General features: G+C 40.0%; 1 protein-coding gene across 1 annotated transcript; it reads right to left on the bottom strand.

Moving 5' to 3' along the window:
* Positions 1 to 5,751: 5,751 nt before the first annotated feature.
* GHDC (GH3 domain containing) lies at positions 5,752 to 19,384 on the bottom strand. The gene is made up of 8 exons (XM_053453984.1): positions 19,114 to 19,384; positions 17,783 to 17,979; positions 16,717 to 17,320; positions 15,880 to 16,069; positions 13,219 to 13,290; positions 12,546 to 12,679; positions 9,635 to 9,723; positions 5,752 to 5,989 (listed from the first exon to the last, which is right to left on the bottom strand). Exons 1-8 carry the CDS (start codon positions 19,382 to 19,384, stop codon positions 5,768 to 5,770), a joined length of 1,779 nt encoding a protein of 592 aa, XP_053309959.1. The 3' UTR covers positions 5,752 to 5,767.
* Positions 19,385 to 21,151: the final 1,767 nt, after the last annotated feature.

The following is a 21,151-nucleotide window of genomic DNA, read 5'->3' on the forward strand; positions in this document are numbered from 1 at the left end:
CCTGCAAGGTTTCTCTTGTTTATGACACAGACTTTGATTTCTGTCGCTATTAAGGTTATTTTTAAATACATAGAAATATATTTTGTCTAAATACTTTATGATAATCTTTAACTCAGTCTTAGAGGACAAAAAGCGGTATGAAACATTGGTAGATTGGAGCAAGCTTGTCAGACTTACACAGAAAGTAGAATTTCAGGAGATAAGAACCATTTGGCGCGTCTCGTCCGCCCATTTTTCCTGATATAGAGACTCAGATCTTAATCAGTCCTTGATCTAGTCTTAGATTCAGGGTGGCTTCATGCCTGCCCCATGCTGCATATTTAAATAGCTTGGTCCTTGGAGATGGGATCAGGAGTTCGATCTTCCCATTCCAAACAATTACAAGGCCTTGCTGCCGCTGGGACTGTTACCTCTTTGATCTGTCGTTACCTGGGTTAGCGGTAAATAGGCTCAAATAACGTATGCACGTTTTATATCAACACAAGGTGTTGTCTTGCCCTGATGCTACCCAGACCCCTGTGTGCTCGCATGCAAAGTGCTCCCATTGATTTCAGTAGGATCACTTTCCTGCCACTGATTGCCACCAACAGTGGGACCAAGGAGCAGATGGCGCGCTGCAGATTCTCCAAACGGTAATTGACTATTTTTCCCCTAAAATACATCGCCTTTTAACTCTCTAAATGCTCTATGCACCCCTTACATCACAACGGCACCTAAATACAAAACATAGACACACGGCCCAGACTGGCCGTCTGCCACATTGAGCAAATACCCGGCGGACTACTGGCCGACAGCACCACACACTCACCAACAGCGTGCGACCAGAGACGGCGACCACTGGCCTTAAAGTACCAGGGTCGCCCGTTATTAAAATAAAAATGATTTACAACCAGGTATGATGCATACATTCAGATGGCATGCCATGCATTCTATTACTGCTTTTCCTATTTTCATAAGTTTATTTGATCAGTACCACTGGGAGGTCATCACAAGTATAATTATCGTATTTCCCTTTTTGCACAAAGTGTATTTTTTCACCATTTTGTGGCCAGTTCTGTTGAACTTAATATATTTCTGGGACATTTGAAGGTGACAGCATGAATCTGTCATACTTTCAAAAAGAAAAAAATTAATATGTTCCTCACATCCCCAACATCAAGAAGGAAGCAAGAAACCAAAGGGACTCTTTTGTCTTCAGTGGCGGCCCAGTCGAAAGAGAGCGTCAGTCTTCATCGCTCTAGTGACTGCTGACATCACACATACAGCTGTCGTGAGTCTCACAACAGGGGCATCTGGAGCCGCCAGCACACGGTACCTGCCGTTTCTAGACACCGATATGTAGTCCGATTTCTTCTTCATGGCGTCTCTCTGCTTTCCTTTGTTAGTGGTTAGACTTGTGGCTGTATGGAGAACACAAAAATATTTTTAGAATAAAATGACAGGTCTGCTGTAGGGTAAAGTAGGATTTTATTGATCTACTATACAGTATCGGGTAAGGGTAGATGGCAAACTATTAGAACCACAGGGAAAAAAATCACTTTAAACACATAGCATAACGACAACTATAATAAAGCATGTTACAGAGACACAACACACAATGTAAAACAGTTAATCATAATAAACAGACGTAAACCAGGCCAACGTAGCAACAAACGGGACCCACACCTTGACTATTGATTTATTACACGAGACTTTGCTAAGGGGTCTATCCATCCAAAGGCGTTTTAGATTTTCATATGCATTTCATGATGTAAAACAATTGCTAAATGAGCTACTTTTAAATTGGATTTATCCAATCCTTTAAAATACATGCAAAATACTGTTCATGATAAACTAGACTATAACAACTATCGTTAACTATAGTCTAGCACTTGAAATGTCCTGCTGCCCTTTTGTGTGCTGTAGAGCGCTGGATGCCCTGCCGTCATGCTGTTTCTTACAGACCGTATCATAAAGAAAGTACGAATCTACACCATTAGCCTGAGCATGGATTCTCTGATTCCTCTGTGATCTTCTCTGTCCAGAATTGGTTTTAACTGTGAGGGACAGAAAAACTTTCATGGCGTATTAAGAAGCATAGAAACTTTTTGTGTGCGGCTCTCCTATTGTGCCCTGCCTGTCCATTGTATTATTGTAACTAATAATAAAAAATAAAAAAAATAACTTCCTAAACTACAATTTATTTAAAAAAATCACCCCTTAATTAACACAGTTACATATACAGTATATACCAACCTTTGCTGTTTGTAAAAATACAATATACATCACAAATAACATCCCAATTTCAGATGTCCAAATCAGAACACCTTTGTTGGGGGTGGGATAGGGGCCGAGGAGTGCTTTGCGCCCATAGCTGTAACGCGTTCTGAGTATGAGTGCCCTGTGACAGCCTCTTTTAATTTTATAGCATGGAGGGCTGGCCCGCGTAGATCAAAGTGGCCCCCTAACAGATCTACGATCCCCAATGTCTGCAAAGGCAGAAGACAAGGCATCTTTCTACCTTCAAATAGCACTGACATTTAGTTTGGTGTTTTCAGAGTCATTCCTATATTTCTCCTGGTGAAAACCCCACATTTATCTACAACTATTTTCATTTCTGCTGGGTTTGGGTCAAAGTATGAACAATACAGAAGAATAAAATGATGTCATGTGTTCTGAGTAGTATCAGTTAGTGATTGTAAACTGTACAATGTAGGACTGTACAAAAGTGTTACACAAAGAGTCTGATAAAAGTGATTAGTGGTGATAAGAATCACAAAACTCAGCAAGATTTCAGAACCGCATGCAAACAAGCAGCTCTTTGAAACAAGTAACAAAAGCAACAAAAGTAACAAAAGTGTGTATAAACAGGATTCTGGAGTAAACACTCACCATCTTGGGTCACAGATACACTGGAGGCGCCTCAATCAAAAGGTGCAGAAGACCAGATGACACTTTGCATATACTGTGAAGAAAAACAGTTTCATTATTGGACAGCCTGAAATATTAACTGTTTGATTAAAAGAAAAGAAAACTATTTCACCCCTTTAGCACCGAACACAGCGTTATTTACAGAAAGAACAGGTTCATATTTCTCTCTCTCTCTTTCTGTTCAAATATGCTTCCCTTTTTCTACTGTTCTGGCCAGTCAAAAGTCTGTATGGCAAATGCTTTCCTTAGGTCTCAGGGTTGGTGATTGAGACTGAGCCATTCTTTTGTTTACCACAAGGCAGCCGAGTGTATAGTAACTCTGTAGTAGATTGGGCAGAGATAACAGAGCAAGAACACAATGACCAATATGTAGCTGTCTGAGAATATCATATTGAAAAAAAAGCAGCCCAATACATTTGAAAGCATATTTTAAATCTGATACTAGTCATATATTTTTTGTAGTTTTGCAGAACAAATTAAGCTACGGGTAGCAAAATGTAATTATTGTCTCCCTGCTCCATGGACCAATAGCTGCTACATAATTATCTTTATTTATACACCGCCAATGTATGCAGCGCTTCTTACGATACATACATGTACATACATACCTGTATATACATACCTGTACATACATGTATATTCAAGTGGACTGAGACCCCCCCAATACATTAGGTAAGGAGGGCTTACATACCTGGTAAGATGAAACTTCACAACTTCTTTATCATTGCAGATCACAGTGAAGTCCAAATGTAGAGGGACAGAAAAACACTAAAAACACTCAAAAACAGTAGGGTGTCCATATGGCTACTTTAACCAGGGACGCATCATGTAGGGTCACATTGATTTTAATGTAACCCTGGCCCACGGCAACAAAAACATGCACAACAAAAAAAAATAATACACAAAGAAAAGAACACCATAAAAGCATTTATATAACTTCTACGTGACATTGCTGTATATAATAATAATAATAATTAGTTAATTAAAGGTGTTAAAGCTTTAAGACATATTGCAAAACACACTAGTCATTACAGAGTTAAATCATTCCAGCCATCTAATCAAACGGAAAGTGTTTACTTGTTCGACAATCTGTAATAATGAGGATTTAAACTGCTCTTTTAATATAAAAATGTTGCTTTTCCCCTTTCTTTTTAATATATTTATTCAAGTCGCTTAATCCGACCTCCATTTAGTTTATGAAATCCGTCAGCCAGGACAATAGCGGAGCAATCTGAAGGTGATATCAGCACGGCGTTGTTTTGCAATTAGATTGGATGGGGTGACGTCAGATGGATCCGTGGGAAGTTACAATCTTTAGACCTTGCTATTATTAGGGAAGGAAAAACTACCACCCCCCATTTTTTGATTGTCATTTTTCAGAAATGAAAATAATGGACACAGAATAATAAAATAAAAGGCTATGTAATTAAGCTATCATCATAATGCTGGTTTCATTTTTCATTAAAAGAAGCAATTAATCAAGACAGATGGGGTTTGGAAATACAAATCCGGCATCACAGTTTTGCTAACCCGTTGACTACTGGGTTTACTCTGCATGGGAGCACAAAGGGAGCTATGCACTAGAGAGATAAAGAGACGTGCGTGCGTGCCCATGGGCCCAGGACAGGGGCAGGCTAGGCACGGGGCAAATGTCCCCCAATTCTTGAAACAAGGCCTACCCGCTTGCAGATGTGGGGCTCAGTGGAAGTTGTGGAAGGCTCATACTCTGTGCCAGATGATATGCGAGCGCCTGTGTTACGTTGCGTTAGTGTGTGTGTTAGTGTTTGTGTGTAACAGTTACAGTTTGATGTGAGGGTCATGGTGTAGCAGCACGCTCCATCTTTTTGCTGGAATAATACCTTAACAATTAATTATTCAGCCAACATTTTCGTTTTTGGAAATCCTTTCTGTCCACCCGGTTGCCGTGGAAACAAGAAATAAACACATAAAAGAAGTTTAATAGGGAATTTGAGACCAACAGATGGAAGAGAGAGGGTCACAATTAGCTTAGAGTTATAAGGTTAAGGATAGTAGTAGACCGGTTAAATGATCTACATTTTTAATAGGTGTTATTTATTAAATAAAATCTAAACTCTAGAGAGTCTTAGACACTGTGAGAAACGGCAGGCTGAGGCTCACCAAGTCTCACACCGAAGAATCTCCGTCTGTAAAACGCTCAGATGCAGCACAGCAGGCAGTCGGTGAAATGAATGCATCCCCGACACGCTCTGCTCTTATATATTACTATTTATTATATATATACATTACTACTGGACAAGTCCTCAGCTCGAAGGTCGGCTCACTCATTCTCCCTCCTCTTAGCGCAGGCAAAATGGCGAGATTCTCTTCCTCTCAGCGTAGTTAAAATGGCGGCAGCGGCGATGGAACCATTGAACGGAGATTTTCGTATTGCACACATTTGTTTTTAGTTTCTTTCGCCCAAATGGAAATACCGCATTTGTACAAAAACGAATGCGCAAGTCTGAGTCATTCCTTTCTTTGTTCCACTGAAATGCAACTCCATTTGATAAAATATTTTTATGCAATAAGAGATTCCCAGTTAGTAAGATGTTGTTTATGTGGAAAGAGGGTTATTTTTTTATTGATAAAGTGCCAAAAGATTCCTTACCATTATAACACAAAATGTACAACATGAAAATTAACAACATTAACAATATGATCAACATGTAAGAGAGATTTGCACATAAGAGGGCCGCTCTCTTGTAAGCTTACAATATTTTAGGAGGAAGAGAAGGAATAAAATGAGAAGATGAGATTGTAATAATCCTGATATCAAAAGGCATGGACTATTTTAGGTGTGTAAGGAAAGCGGGGGGGGGGGTTTGGTCAATGGATGTTAGGACACAACTTGTTTCTGTATGCACTCAGCCAACCTCCTGTGCCTCAAAGTCCGAGGCGGCTGTATGCAGTCCAGGGGGGCACCAGAGATACAAGAAGCCAAAACATGAAGCTTGAAGAAAGACTGGTGGCTCACCAAGTGCACACGGACTGGTCCAATGCTGCCTTTAAATCGGAATGACTTGTAGATGGGGAAACGGTCCTGCAGAGCTTGGTCCAACTATTGGCAGAATGAAAATTAACAAAATAGTGAATGAACAGGAGGCATAAGGAAGTAACAAATACACATAATACATAAGAAGAACAAAAAATGAATTGCAGAGAGACAGAAAAGAGGAGAATGTAAATAAGCAAGATCTGTGAGGAGTGGGCCTGAATAACGAGCAAACAGAAAGCGTTGAGGCCTGAGGGTTGAAGGAGAGGTTTAGGGATGGATGAAGAGATGAATGAGAAACGTGAAAGTGAATAAAGACAATAAGAACACACGAGAAAATCAAAAATAAAGGCATAAGGGATGATCATCAATCAGACCCACACGCACCCCTTATACCCGAGTCACACTATTTGCCGTACAAATAACTATAAAACATTATTTTATCACATTATTTGTATTAAAATGCTGCAAAGCAAAAGTGTTAAAAGGCCCTAAGAACTAAAATACATTACGCAGAATGGAATCCAAACATTTCCTACCGCAAACATTTTTAGATGAAAAAGTTCCATTTTATTCAGTGGAACAAAACCGCGATCGCATTATTCTTCATGATATTCTTGTAAGAAACTTTTATTTCTTTATTAATTCATGTACACTATGTTTTCATATTTAAGAAAAGCTATGATTGAGAAAAACACTTTTTGTTTTTATTTCCTTTTATTTGCCAGCCTGCCCCCCCAGTTATGAACATCTGCCCCCAGGCTTGCCACTCTGCCCCCAGAAATGCCTTATACCCTCTTATATGCCACTTTGCCCCATGATATACCTTTTAACCCTCTATATGCCACTCTGCCCCATGATATGCCTTTTAACCCCTATATGCCACTCTGCCCCATGATATGCCTTTTAACCCCTATATGCCACTCTGCCTCCAGAAATGCCTTTTAACCCCCTATATGCCACTCTGCCTCCAGAAATGCCTGTATGTGGACATGACATGTTAACATTAACACTAAGATAAAGGGTATTTGGTACAGAGTGGGAATGAGCCAACCATAAGGTTCTTTGAATATCTGCCATTGAATAGCCCTTCATAATCATTTTAGTTCTAATAATCCATATGTAAACATTTTACTTTTCCAGCAGTAAAGATTTTGTAAATTAAGTCAAGCAGGGATTTCAAATGTCATATGCCCGTTAGAAAACGACATAACAGGGTGCTCAGATACCATTAAATCAATGCAGGTTATAAATCCATGCAGCTCCAGTTTTTGCAACCCTGAGCATCTGCCAACTGAACCGGAGACCCTGACATTGAAGTTAAAACCCCTAAGATATGGAAATACGTTCTAGGTAGCAATCAAAGCAAATTTTCTGTACTGAGCTCATCAACTGGTAACTATCACAAGGTATCCAAGGCTTAAAAAAGTATCTGGAAATAAAACTATAGCTCATGTAAAAGAAGACAACCAAGAAGAGAGAGATTGCTAATTTTACATTGGCGTCACAAGGCTTACTGACATTTAAACTCCTACTCATAAGTCAGTTAACAATTTTATTTGTCATAGCGGGTGATGGGTTTTACAAAATGATATGGAAATCCAATATAGATGCGCATTTCTCAGGCTACCCCACACAAATATCAGCTGGGCACAAGCCGCATGGAGCCGTTCAGAGACTAGCTGCCCCCACTCCTGTAGACATCTGGAGCCGCTTACTTACATAGAGCAAAGAGCACCACTCACAACTGGAACTACTTATCTACAACGGAGTAGGACCTGGGGAGGTGGCATTATAACTAATGCGTGATCAGCTCCTTTGAATGTTAGAGGGGCCTTCTGAGCATTCCAATGTCAGTAAACATTCCTGAAAGGAATACTTGAAATCAAAGCATTCTAAATAAACTTAACTTCAACAAAAAGTGCATAGGACTTCATTTTACACAAAACATAAAACTTTTCCTCGAAAATAAAGGCTAGGCTTTCAGTAAACACTGGATTTGGGAATTGCTTGCCTCTTAAAGCATGTTAGTACCGGGATGTTGGTTGGCATTCATGTGATTTCTGCACCGATGTGCTGCTACAAATGCCCCTTTTACTACATACTGCCACAGATTGCAATACCGGACTGCCACCTAGTGGAGACAAGTTTTTCTGCATACAAACTCAATTGTAAAAGGGGTATTGAAGATCACTTTTCAACAATTCCATTAAATGTATTTATAGGGTGCTTCTAGAGGGGGAGTGAAAATTAAAATGAAAACATGTTAAGACAAATTGGTACAAAAGGAGAAGCTCCGGCTCTTGAAAGCCAACTATCCGCGTGCTGCAATGTGTACGTCCATCAAACGGTTTCAGAATTACTAAAGCTCAGATCAAGAAGTTTTAGTCATGTATGTAGAAAAGTGTCATTTCTAACTGACACCCGTGACACTTTCAGGTTAAACCTCATCCCTCCGATTCAGTTGATCATCTGTACCACTTCCTATAAACTGTTGCTTTGTCTTGAGGTGCGCTCCATTTTCTTCAATAACTATACACTCTATTTTTAAACATATTGGATAGATTCATTTTCAGCACTTTATACTACCCCAGCCCAACCATACACTATTCACCCCCGAGCAGGGTTTAATGCCTCACACCCCCTCTTAAATGGCTCCTTGCTTAGTCCATGTTTTCCCAAATTACACACACGCCCACCAATATGTAATTTATTATTATTAGTTAAAATATAATTTGAAAAACTATTAAAAGTCCTCAAAATGAATCCTAACATTGGACATTTCCCGCACAGTTGGAAACAGAGTCCCAAGCCTGCTGCATCTGGATCACATTAGTTTTGGGCATCCCTGACACCTAATGATTCACTAAATCTTCTTTTGCATTCATGTTTGGCATATTCGCCTTCTCTACCCCTTCACCAGTTACGGTTCACAAACCTTAACATCTCAAGGCTGCAGACAGGCTCATCTTTGGGACTTAAAAAGTCATCCATTATTTAAACGCTTTTCCTGATGAAGAGACTGAAAAAGCAGCTGACAGGTCTATGCATCACCACGTACAGCGATCTGGTCTAAAGGGTCTAAAGGAAGTACAACCTTTCCGGGTGTTAAACAGGGCAAAAATAAAACGTTTCTCTTAGACGTGTGCAAAAACAATGAAATTCAGACAACAAATTCAATGTCCTGCTCATCCTCCAAATCTGGAAGAAGATGTCGCTGGAAGCCCTCCATTGTTGCGAAGGTTCATGGAAGGTTATCTTAGGGCGAAATGGCAGAGCTTCCGGGAACGCCCTCTCCCCCAATCCTTCAAGCGGCAGAGAGGATGACACCGAAAACTCTCCCGTTTTGCGGAGTTTCACAGGAAGTTATATTCAGGCAAAATGGCAGAGCTTCCGGGCTCAATCAGGGAAGCGGTCAGCAGAGAGACAGGAAGATATTCAGAGACAGTGAATGAGAATAACTGTGTGAGAGAACATGAATGAGAGAGTGAAAGAGGAGGAGTGAATGAGCCCACAAAACTATGAAAATTTGTAGCTTTTTACTTTGTTTTGTGGGGGGGTCTTGCCTTGTTTTTGGAGATTTGTATGAACTGATGAACTATGCAAGCTTGGTTAAATTTGCAATTCGTACAAATCCGAATGGAGAAGTCAAATGTCTTGTTTTAAGAATAAGCATGAAATGTTCAGAACGTGCCAGCGACTCATACTCACCTTGTTTCTTTGTTCTTCTGATAAGTCTCTGACTCCCTTCAGTGCTATGAACACCTCATAGTGAGGGTCAGAGCCCCCTAAAAAAGGACCTAGAGTGAATAGTACATTTGTGAGTTACAGTGTAATAAAATGTTAGCCTAATCTATGTATTTTTTCATATATTTCATATTATTTCAATAAGATTAAAAAGAACAAGCTTATAGGGGCACTCCATCCGCCGTATACATTATATATAAGAATACGAAAGCTGTGTGGGCCATTTCAATTTTTGTGGTGGCCCCCTTGCAAATGTTATGAGACCACAGAGGAGGAGGGTAGCTGCAGGGCTGCAGCTTCTACCTCAGGTAAGCGAGGGTTTTTTAATCTTTTTTCCGTTTTCGAAGAGTGCATAGTAAAGCACCCACAGAGTACTTTTCTATGCATTCATTATTGGTGCCGTCAGATCCAGTAAACTATCTCTTAAAGACCTTGGAAGAATTAAAAAAACCACTGGTCATGTTCTGCTGATTGCTAACATTTTATTTTGGGGGACTTTTCCACTTTAAGAAGTCAAATAAAGCGCTGTATAGAATGGGTGTAGTATATGATAGAATTTTCCAATCCACGCTGTGCCATATGTTTACGGGAAATAGTAACTAAGTGGTTTCCATTAATGGCTGAAATAAAAACATAAATTTACTAAATACATTTTATTAAGAACAGAGAAGCTGCTGTAAGGCTCAATAGCGAGGAAATTCCCAGGTGGACGGGATTTAGATATAAAAGTACATAGTGCAAGTTCTTGCTTATTGGATCATTGGTATCTATAATGAAAAGACCCACTCTTAAAGCTTTGCCTCTGATATGTTTTTAGTAGATTCATTAAAAAGGTAATGTTGGTTAAAATATGTCTGCTGATTGCTTCAGCATGCTTCTCTGCTCCAGCTTTCCCTAAATAAATATGGTCATGGCCATAATACAATGCAGCAGGCAACTGGAATTCAGTTAAAATCTGTGCTCAATATGGAAGATGTGATTGCAAAAACCAATATAGAAAATGAACTTAAAATAAAAATACTAAATTAACTCCCATCCTATGGAATGCAACCACTGAGCTACACCTTGACTCTTGTGTGAACCAAAGAAAATCCCTTTAAAGAAGGCACATAAAATGCAAACAAAAAATATTAAACATAGCGTTATGTTAGAGAGAACTGATATCTGCACTGACAAGTGCCAATAGTGGATAAAGGCACATCAAATCCTCGGGGTCTCATCTTCTTGTATGCCAGCGAGAGAAAGAAGGAACAAATTGGGTAACAATCACAAAAAATGAAGAAAAACTATATGGATAAAATAACACTTAAACATAAATTTGCCTGTGGCCAATACGTGGTAATTCGGCCTGACTTCCTAAGCAGAAATGAATGACTGAAATGTATGGGATGCGGAGAGACTGCCGTCCACTATTTATTGTCAATGAGTCCATAATTTTATGTTTGTAAATGGTATTTTATTCATAGATTATTTTTTTGGTGATAAGACCCCAAGGAGTTGATGCGCCTCCTGGCATATATCGCTTTGAACGCGATGCTAGATATGGAATGACAGATAAAACCTGTATGTTTTGGGTTACAGATCACGCAGAAGCAGTTATACCACATGCTAGGAGACCACTTCTGTAGTGTCTGCCTTTTTGATATAGATATGTGACGGAGTAACACACAGCCATACGTTAGGAAGATACAGATATAGCGAGAACTAGCTGAAAAGAAATGTTTGACCTACCTGTGCAAAAAATATTCATAATGTGTCTGATATGTTTTGCTACTTTTTAAATAAAAATCTCAGAGGAAGATTCCTATAAAACACATTTGTTTTACAGAAAAACAGTCATAGAGGTTTCAATGATTTAGGGGAAAACCACAGGAGGGATTTCCAATCCAATAGGATGGATCAAAGAAGGGTTTATTTTGCCAATAGCAGAGTTATGGTTTTTTGTACATGAACTGTTCTATCTAGCATATTGGACACATTAGTGATTCATACAAAAAAAAAGAAAAGAAAATACTGACACAGGTTGTATCTGCTTACCATCTCCCTCACGCTAAATATGCAAGGCCATATTCAATGACCCTACTCGTTTCTGTACTATTTCAGGAAAAAAGAACAAGCCCCAAATTGTTGCAAAGAAGTCAGTTTAAATTCACAGGGAACGTAGATAAGTAACATGAATTGCAATTTACCAACCGTCTAAGCAGATTAAACCTAACATCCGGGCAGTCGACTGAGATGACGGAAATTCAACATTTAGGCTCAATTACTAGCTGTAAAAATGCGAACACACACACACACTTCATATATATATATATATATATATATATATATATATATATATATATATACACACACACACCATATATAAAATATAATGCATTATATTATGTATAACTGTGTTGCATACCTAAAGAGTAGTAATTTGTCTATACTATATATATATTTTTTATTTATAATTGCATTTAGTTTACAAAGCAGAAATAAGCCACATAAACTAAAATGTATTAAGATTCCTTTGCCCAAGTGTTGTGTATTAGTTTTACCTTTTATGATTAAGTTTAGACTTGTTTTTTGATCATCTAGATGATGATCAGCCCTACCTTTTTACCATGCATTGTTTTCTATGGAGCCCATTGAATCATTTTTGTTTATTGTTTGTTGTCTAGATTCTACCCCTAATAACGCGATTACACGCAGGTCATTGAATCACAAACCATGCATTATGTACCTCTGTTAAAACCAATTAAGGTTTAGACAGATCATTGAACCAGACCCAGTGCGGAGCCAACGTGAGGACATAACCTTAACCTGCACATAACCTTTAGAAACCGATGATGTTACTGAACTATATGAGGAACGTTGGATTGTCACCTACCTAGAATTCCACTCTCTATACAGCAGTAGTTTACAAGGGTAGCTCCGGGCCATATATTCACTGTGTGCAAAAGAGCTCTATAGAATTCATCCTCGGAAATCCGTTCTCCTCGAACACTCAAAGTCTGACTCTTCCTGCAAAGCCAAATAATAAATAAAGCATCGTCCATGTAAAAAAAAAGTATATCAAAATATTAAATATACATGTATACTTAACACGTCTTCTATTGGACATTGATTTTATATAAATATATATATATATATATATATATATATATATATATATATATATATATATATATATATATATTCCAATATATTTATATAAATATACCGGTATATACACACACACCGCGGCACAAGGAAAGCACAATTACTTTGTACACACAACCAGGGAAAGATAATACTTTTATTTATGTAACAAACTAAAATGTTACTGAAGAATGCCTCTTGTATTATCGCACCACCTATGAGCAATGTGCATCTATCTGAAAAACAAGGATATAAAAATATATACCTAGTCGTGTTCAGAATGACAAAAAATGGCTAAAGAGGGTCAACCCTGGCCATGCAACTTTACAGAGAATGGGGGACAGAGATCTTTATTTATTTTTTGAAACGTTTCTAGTCGTGGTCGAAGGGATAAATGAGGCTGTTAGGGTTAAAGTGCTTACCTGTGTAGAAATTCCAGAACTGGGCTCTGGTTGTGTAAAGCTGTAACACGAACCACATCTCCAAGTCTGTATCTGGAATGAGGAGAGGATAAACTAATTTCCCGTAACCACAGTCAACATGGATACCATTATTCACCATATGGAAGCAAACCTGGCAGCCAGCTACCTGCACAGCCTTAGCATATAGCAGTTTTCAGGGGGGTTTAGCATCACCATCTAAAAACGGTAGCATATGGTATTTTTTTTGGGATCATTGAGATGGGGAGATGAAAGATCCCAACCGGTCCAGGCGTCCACATGTTCGGGGCCAATAATTCTGCGGCTTCAGTTTGTTTACAAAGGGCCGAGTGAGCCAAAAAACATCTTAAAAGGGACAATTCAGCTCTTCCCACCGGGGAACCCCTTCTGTACCCTGGCTACATCAGACCCTATCACTCCTACTGGGAAGCATCGGGGATGAGGTTTGCAGTCAGTAGGAATCCATGCTATGGGTTTCACATAAGTAACAGACCAAGAAATGTGGATTCAATTTGTGGAAGAAAGTAATTGCTCAAGCAGTCCCACTCTTTGCATCCAAGAGTGTCCAGAAGTCAGTGGAAGTCCTTCAACTTAAGCAGGGCCACAACAATAAGATGCCCAAGTTCTAGAAGGTTCGCGTGGAATGAAGTATGCGCTTTGTGCTGAGTGATGAGTGTCAATTTAGCAAACTCCTATCTGCATGCCTTAAAACACTGGCTGCGGGCAAATGGAGTCTGGGTGGAAATTCAAATGTTCTACCCGTCTAGACAATACATACTTGTGCTCACCTACATTAAACTAGTTATGACAGCGTAAACGAGAAGAACCAGATTTGGATTTCTACCGTATGACGGAGTTTCTTTCCCCATTATCAGCGAGTTAATAGACCGTGTTTTTACATTAAATCAACATTAAGATTCATACGGGAAACGGGAATTTTTGAAGCAACAGCTCAGAAACCCCTTCTGTACAATTCATTATGATAAATCCGTTGGCTGTTTCACATCCTGTAGTTCGTTCTACAACATCTACCAAACTGCTAACTATTCGGTTTAGCTTTTGACACAGTTCAGTAAGTTAAGGAAACATTGTAAAGACAAACTACAGGAAGCTAAATTGATTCTGATCTTTTTTAAAGATTGAGTAAAATAAAACACTTTAGTCTATATGTGGGCTTATTTTCTAACTGTGGAGGAATGTTTTTTTCTTCTTTTAATGTTACTGCCAAGCAAACAAAAACCAGCAAAAAACAAAGCATAAAAAGAATTATATGTATGCATGTATATATATGTATTACTATACTGTCACGCTGTACCCAGGCTGCGGAGCTGCGTGTCTTCTGTTTTCCTGTCTTGCTGTGATCCCTGATTCTTGGATTCCAGTCCTGCTCTTTGCGTTAGCTCTGTTTCCTTTATAAGGTGCGTCCCACCGGTTCTGTTTGTCTCAGTCTGCAGTATACAGACATGTCTCTCTGATGTGCGTATAGCTTCAGTGTTCAGTTTATTTCGTACCTCTGTAAGCAGGTTTTAGCGTTAGGACTCACCGTCATTGGAGTACTTTGGCGTAGTGGTGGGCTAAGCATACTATGGCAATAAGATGCGACGGAATCTCCAATAGTATCATATAGTCCTAGGCTAGTTCCTGTATTTGTGTGTCCGTCTGATGTAACCTGTCTCGTATCCCCGGCAGCGGGGTGTCCTGTCTCGTATCCCCGGCAGCGGGGTGTCCTGTCTCGTATCCCCGGCAGCGTGGTGTCCTGTCTCATATCCCCGGCAGCGGAGTGTCCTGTCTCGTATCCCCGGCAGCGGGGTGTCCTGTTCATGTCGGATCTTGAGTATTCCTTGTCTTGTTCCCTGTTGTGCCTTGTATTATGTATATCTTGTCTGGTTATGTTTCTTGCTTGGTCTCCCTGTCCCTTGCTTATGTTTCTGCTATATACTCTGCTTAGCTTCCCTACTCCCAGCATCCTGCACATGATTCCAGTGTTATGTCTCATGCCTGCTCCAGGGTGCCTGCAGGATATCTCCAAGTCCTGCTCTGTTCTGTCATCATCCGCTGCTATGTCAGGGCGCTGCTATGTGGCTGCACAACCCTAGATGCCCACCGGGAGAGTGTGGTCACCCTGCACGGGTCCTGTCCTACTCCGCTACTGCACCGTCGTCTGTATGGACGCGGTTCATGACATATACAACTAATCTGAAAGCACCAGCCTTGTATTACAGTCCCTAGAGCCGAGAACTGTGTTATAAGTGAAACCTTATGACCGGCCAGTATATTCCCTGTATAACTATAGCTGTCAAATACATGCAGTGCTAACAATCACAATAATAGTGTGAATAAGAAATATTCCAACCCCATGTAGGGCTGTTTTGAGTGTTTTTCCAAAGTTCACTCTGTGGAATTCCCTCTAGGGTTGGAGTATTAGGATGACTATTTTCTTTACTTAAGAAAAAATAACTCAGCTCTGTGTAGCAGTAAACCGCGTAAAGTTGTTTTTTTTCCTTCTCATTTAGCATCTTGGACTTATTCCGTATTAAGTTGCAAACCTGTAGATTTATACCTACAGTTCCTAGGATCCTACAGACTGATTTTATTATTTTAAAATCTTAGGTTTGTGCCACAAACCTTTCTCCTTACACTTACCTGCAGAGTCCATCTGTGTTGGTGATAACGAGTTCATAAGCTTCCCCAATGATCACATCCTTCATACAGACGGTATCTGGCTCTTCTTCTTTGACGGTGGTCAATGGTATAAATTCAAAGAAAGCAGAGCGAGGGCACATAACATAACGTGGGTCAATATTCTCTGGCCACAGGTTCACTCCAATTAGTCCTGAGGAGGAGTCAAATTAACTGAGGATAAGAAGGGGTTCTGTAAGAAAGAATCTTCAAACGTAAAAATAAATGACTTAGGAACATGGCAGGTGAGGAAATAAAAGCAACCAGAGCTGCGTGAAGTGAAAAGTAGCAAAGAAAGGCAAAGGGGAGAAAACCAGAGGTGGAGTATGGAGCAACACATGAGATAAAATAAAAACCAATGTAAAAGCTAACAGGGCTGTAAAACGTGGATAGAAAGTCAAACCTGCTTTTCCCTCAGTTTCTTAACAAAATGACCCCCGATTTAGTTTCCTTTACAAGAAGAGTTTGTCTGTAAATACATTCTGGAAAAATGGTGGCAAAAGTTGTTTTCATCTCACTCACATTACCTTCACATTGTCTAAGTCTAAGTGAGTAGAGGTGGGTTATGTACATACACAGGGAGGGGCAGGCTCGTTTCAGTAAAAGTTTTGGAATACATGGTGACTCTCCAAATGAGTTACCCCATTCTCTATATAATCTCTTCAGTTAAAACTGATGGCTTTAACTAACGGTTCCTCTCTGGATCTATTATAAAGTTATAACAATAATAAAAGAAAAAAACCAGCTACTAAAAATATCCAAGGGGAAAGGTGAACTGATCAAAAGCAGCGTAATAACTACCTTCTACTGCATAATACATTGGAGAATAAATTAGGATTCCTTGACATGCAGTGTCCTTCAAAATCTGTAAGTCCAGCTCATTTGCACCCGATCCCACTGCTACGACCACCTGTAACTGTGGCCAGATCCTCTTAGCAATCCCGACAAAGCCCTTTTCAAACTGGGCACGGAGTTCTGCAGCTCGGCCAACATCTGGAAGCAAATAGTCTTCAATCTCCCTTCTAGTGTCCTGAGGAAGCTTCAGGTCAGGGTTCAGATATCCCATCTCAATATCTGTGACCAACGAACCCCAGTAAGTTTCCATGAATGAGAACACTTCTCTGAGATGCCATGCAAGGTTGGCTTCAAGCACCATCAAACCACGGTCCCTCAGGGCATAAAGGATCTGTGTGTATAACACTTCATGGTGGGACATGGTAGGATGGTGTGGGGGAGAGGGTGAATAAAGGTACTCTAGGAAGCTTGCAGAGGTGGCACATGGGTAGGAACCTATAGGAATTCCAGCATGGGAGTTGATTTGGTTTGGTGGGAAGGTAAACTTGGTTACTTTTTCTAAAGCTCCAGGAAAGCTCTTTTGAATTACTTGTAAGCATACAGATGTCCCCTAGAACCAAAAAGATCATTCAGCCAGGTTATGGAGTGGAATGGATAATGCAAACATAGTATGCTCTCTAATAGGTGCCGTTATTACTGGGCCACTTGGTAAGATTGGACTACAAGTTCCCCAAATTCCCCTGAAGTACGTGGTCTCTGTGTGACAACCCCTTGCATGCATATACAATGCTACCTTCAACCACCAAGTAACTGCATTCTCACAAGATTATACAACTCCAATCAGATAAAACGTTCTTGGGCCCATCCTACTGTTATATACAGAACTAGGTATTTATTCATTTAATTTGGTTAATTAGCTATAATTCATCCCTATGTTCTGTTCCTCACAGCAAGTCACTGCGCTACTCCAAACAGCACATTCGATTTCTTAAACATAGCCTGCTGTAAACATCATCACATATCAAGTCTGCCCTGGCAAACCCCTTCAACACAGGAAGAAGGCAAGACGTACCTGTATGAAGCGCTCAGTGGCACTGCTGGCTTTAACGGGCACCAGAGAGGATAATCCAGACGTCCCAGTTGTAGCTACAAGTGCAAGGGGTCCTCCTGTTACCAAAATGTTCTGTTCCCCCTGAGCCATTTGCTGTATATAATCTTTGTAGTGACTGTAATGAGTCAGTGGGTGAAGTCTCTTGAAGGAGGAAATGTCTAAAGAGGGAACAAAAGCAAAAAGCATAAGGAGAAAGGTTACAAATCTGTAAAATTCTTTGGTTCACACAGGGTTACTTTCAAAAACTGCCTACAGAATGTTAAAAAAACCCAGAACATTTTTAGAAAAAAAGATAAAAAATTAGAAGCACACTTCTATTTTTCCTGACATTGGTGTTTAAATTAAATACAGAGCAGTATGTAAAGAGTAATGCAAAGCAGAGTAGTAGTCATCCTAACAGCATGCCAATCGTAAAATGTCTCCGCGTATCCTTTGTTACATAAATCCCCAATTATAAGGCTTAAACCGGACCTGTCACGTTTACAAATATTGTATTTTACAGACAGAACATTCATAAGCCTATGTAATAGCTTTTGCAAAATATAATAATAATATTTCTGCATTAGGAACTCTTTAAATGGGAACAGTCAGCAGCTTACATCATAACTCATTTATTAAAAAGGACCAGTTTACTGTCCTGAGACCCCCCCACTAAAAAAATACATACTAAGGTACTCTGCGAGTATTTTAATATGCATTCTTCAAAAAGAAATGAAAGGACTCATCTAACGCCAATCAGTAATGTGCTTTCATTGAAATCAATGGAAATGCTTTCTGCACATGCGCAAAGGGGTCTGAACGGACCCCCAGATGTAGTGTTCACCGAGCCAGCACTAGAGCCGACTGGCAGTTAGTCCGTGCGCAGAGATGTATTTGGTTGAACGTATCTCCTACATGACATATAGATAGGGAGTAGGGAAAGGGAAACCATGAGAATTAGCAAGGCAGTGAATACATGAACATTTAAGGGACCACCCAGTTATATGTATTAAAGAAAACATGATGGCTTGCGTCTCATTTTAAGGCAACTAAAAGGGACCCCACCTAGCCACAGATTTTAGCTTTCCTGAAGCAAACTTAGGTAAGGTAATGGTAGACTTAATATTTATGTCTTTATTATTGGACGATTGTTAACAAAAGTCATCGGTCTTATGAGGGTTCAGAAACATTTACTGAAAAGCAAGAGAATGAAATTTGCATAATAAAGCGCAATTCGAAAAAAGCTGCCTATACATCCACAAAACCTGACATTAAACTAAACGAGTTCCAGTCAGAACACAGTCTCTGTTGACCTGCCACATCTTTAAAGTGGTGCTTCTTGCCATACTCCGTGTCCTGCAGCCCCCGCAGCGCTTTCAGTAATAACTTCTCCTGGACGCCGTGTGCGTTGCTTGCGTCACAGTCCAGGATCCTGAGCTGGTTCTGTTTGGACAAGACATGGAGGAACCACCAACGCCAACACCTGGCTGTCAGTCTTTCCACAGTCCAGCCTCTCCAGATGAAAAGAAGGACAATAGTTCCACTTGTCCCCAGAAACAGGGTGAGAATTAGGAGAAGAAGCATCCTGATGAGAAAATAAAAATGAAAAATAGAAACAAAATCTATCATAGATTGCGTGGACCGACTACTCCCACAACCACCATTTACCAATGAATGTCGTTTAATGGGCAAAAGAGGGATCTAGGTGCCGGAAGTGGCCGCCATTAACACCTTGCAAGAAAGACAGCTCATTGTTCTCAAAGGCAATGGCGACTTCTCACAATTCTCCAGTGACCTTCACCCACTACTGGAAGGTCACCACGACAGGATCGGACTCAAAGCTGGGCTAGGAGATGTACTTAAGATCTGATTTCACTTCCAAAAAATAATCCCTGGATACGTCTGCTTTCATTTTTATGGCACAACTGTCCGGTAAAAGCCTGCAATATCATGTTTTGGCTTTTTTAAGGACCTTTTTTTCTTTTTTACATTACCATATATGCACAGGAATCTATTTTATCCGATATAATGTGCGTCACTTTTTCAAAGTAGGCACGGTGGGAAACTACCCATCAAAACCATAAGATAACGAAACGATGCCCCAAGGCCATTCTGTCACCAATCTCTTCCAAAGCTGGTGGCAAATCTGGTTTTCGCCCCATTTTTTCTTGGCTATTCTGCTTTTTATTTCTTGCCCAGAAATAAGCACACAGCCATTACCCCCCCGAAACACTGGTGAAAACCCCGTAACTCTGGGGTGGAAAAAACAATAAGTACATTCCCTGCATATATTTCACACAGCTGTGGAGGGGGCTCTGTGGGTTCCAGGGGGGTCACTAAGCCTTTCTGTCACTTTATGACTTCCTGTCAGCGTTTAAGGAAACCATAATGTCCGGCTTGTTTCTACACGCAGAATGTATATTATATGGAGTAACGCCCTCAAATGCCGACCTAAATATTTCCATATTATAACGGCGCCCGCACACCGGGATAGCCTAAACCCACGGCGGGCGAAATCCTGTACTCCACAGATCGCTTACCTTCGCTTCCCTGTTCACAACGTCAACATGTAACCACGCCCACATCTGAAAATCCACGCCCACCTTAATGAGCGATGATTGATGAAGTGTTCGACGCCATGTTTATCACTGGAATGTGCCGTTTCCTTTTTAGACGAGTTGCCAGGTTTTGTTTGGTGTGGTGTTTTTTTTTTTTTTTTTTTGAAAACCCCCTTATGTCAGGTTGGTTTTTTTCCTTCCCACTGCCCTGTTATTACAGCTGAACAGCCATAGAGACATGCAGGAAAAACTCAAAGGGAGACTCCAGCCATCAGCTTCCCTTTGGTCCAAATTATAGCTTTCAGTTTTTTAAGTCTGCAGCCACCCCCCCCCCCATATGTCCATTTGTCCCTTTGCAGATCAGCCTCCTTACAAAGTGGTTTTTATAACACTTGGATGAGGATACAAATAGTATAGATTCTATTACTGAGATGGTAAACTAAAGGTTGCTACTGGCCATGTTGTTGCTTACAGAGGTTTATTACTGGCCATGTCGGCTAGGTATCCCCCTCTAACAGCAAATTTAATGAATGGACATTCCAGGAAGAGTCAGCAATTCTAGCGAATGGGTCTGGATGGACTAATGAAAGTCCAAAGGACATTACCGACAAACAAGGAGAAAGCGCAGGAGTAAGCAACCATTCTTTTGATTTATAAGAAAGAAGAATAAGTATCCACTGTAATATATGTTTAATAACAAAACAATTTATATAATGGAAAATACAATTTATTTCCAAAATAAATGTCACAAATGCACAAAACACAATAGGATTTAAACTACCAAGATATTGAG

Source organism: Spea bombifrons, chromosome 13 (genome assembly GCF_027358695.1).
Source record: "Spea bombifrons isolate aSpeBom1 chromosome 13, aSpeBom1.2.pri, whole genome shotgun sequence".
Taxonomy (NCBI): Eukaryota; Metazoa; Chordata; class Amphibia; order Anura; family Pelobatidae; genus Spea; species Spea bombifrons.

Excerpts from the sequence above, each read along its gene's own strand:
- GHDC (XM_053453984.1), bottom strand. The coding sequence starts at position 19,384 with ATGCTTCTTCTCCTAATTCTCACCCTGTTTCTGGGGACAAGTGGAACT. Across the intron at positions 17,980-19,113 it reads CCACTTTAAAGATGTGGCAG|ACATTTCCTCCTTCAAGAGA; the intron begins GTCAACAGAGAC and ends TTCCCTCTTTAG. Across the intron at positions 17,321-17,782 it reads CCACTGAGCGCTTCATACAG|GGGACATCTGTATGCTTACA; the intron begins GTACGTCTTGCC and ends TTTTGGTTCTAG.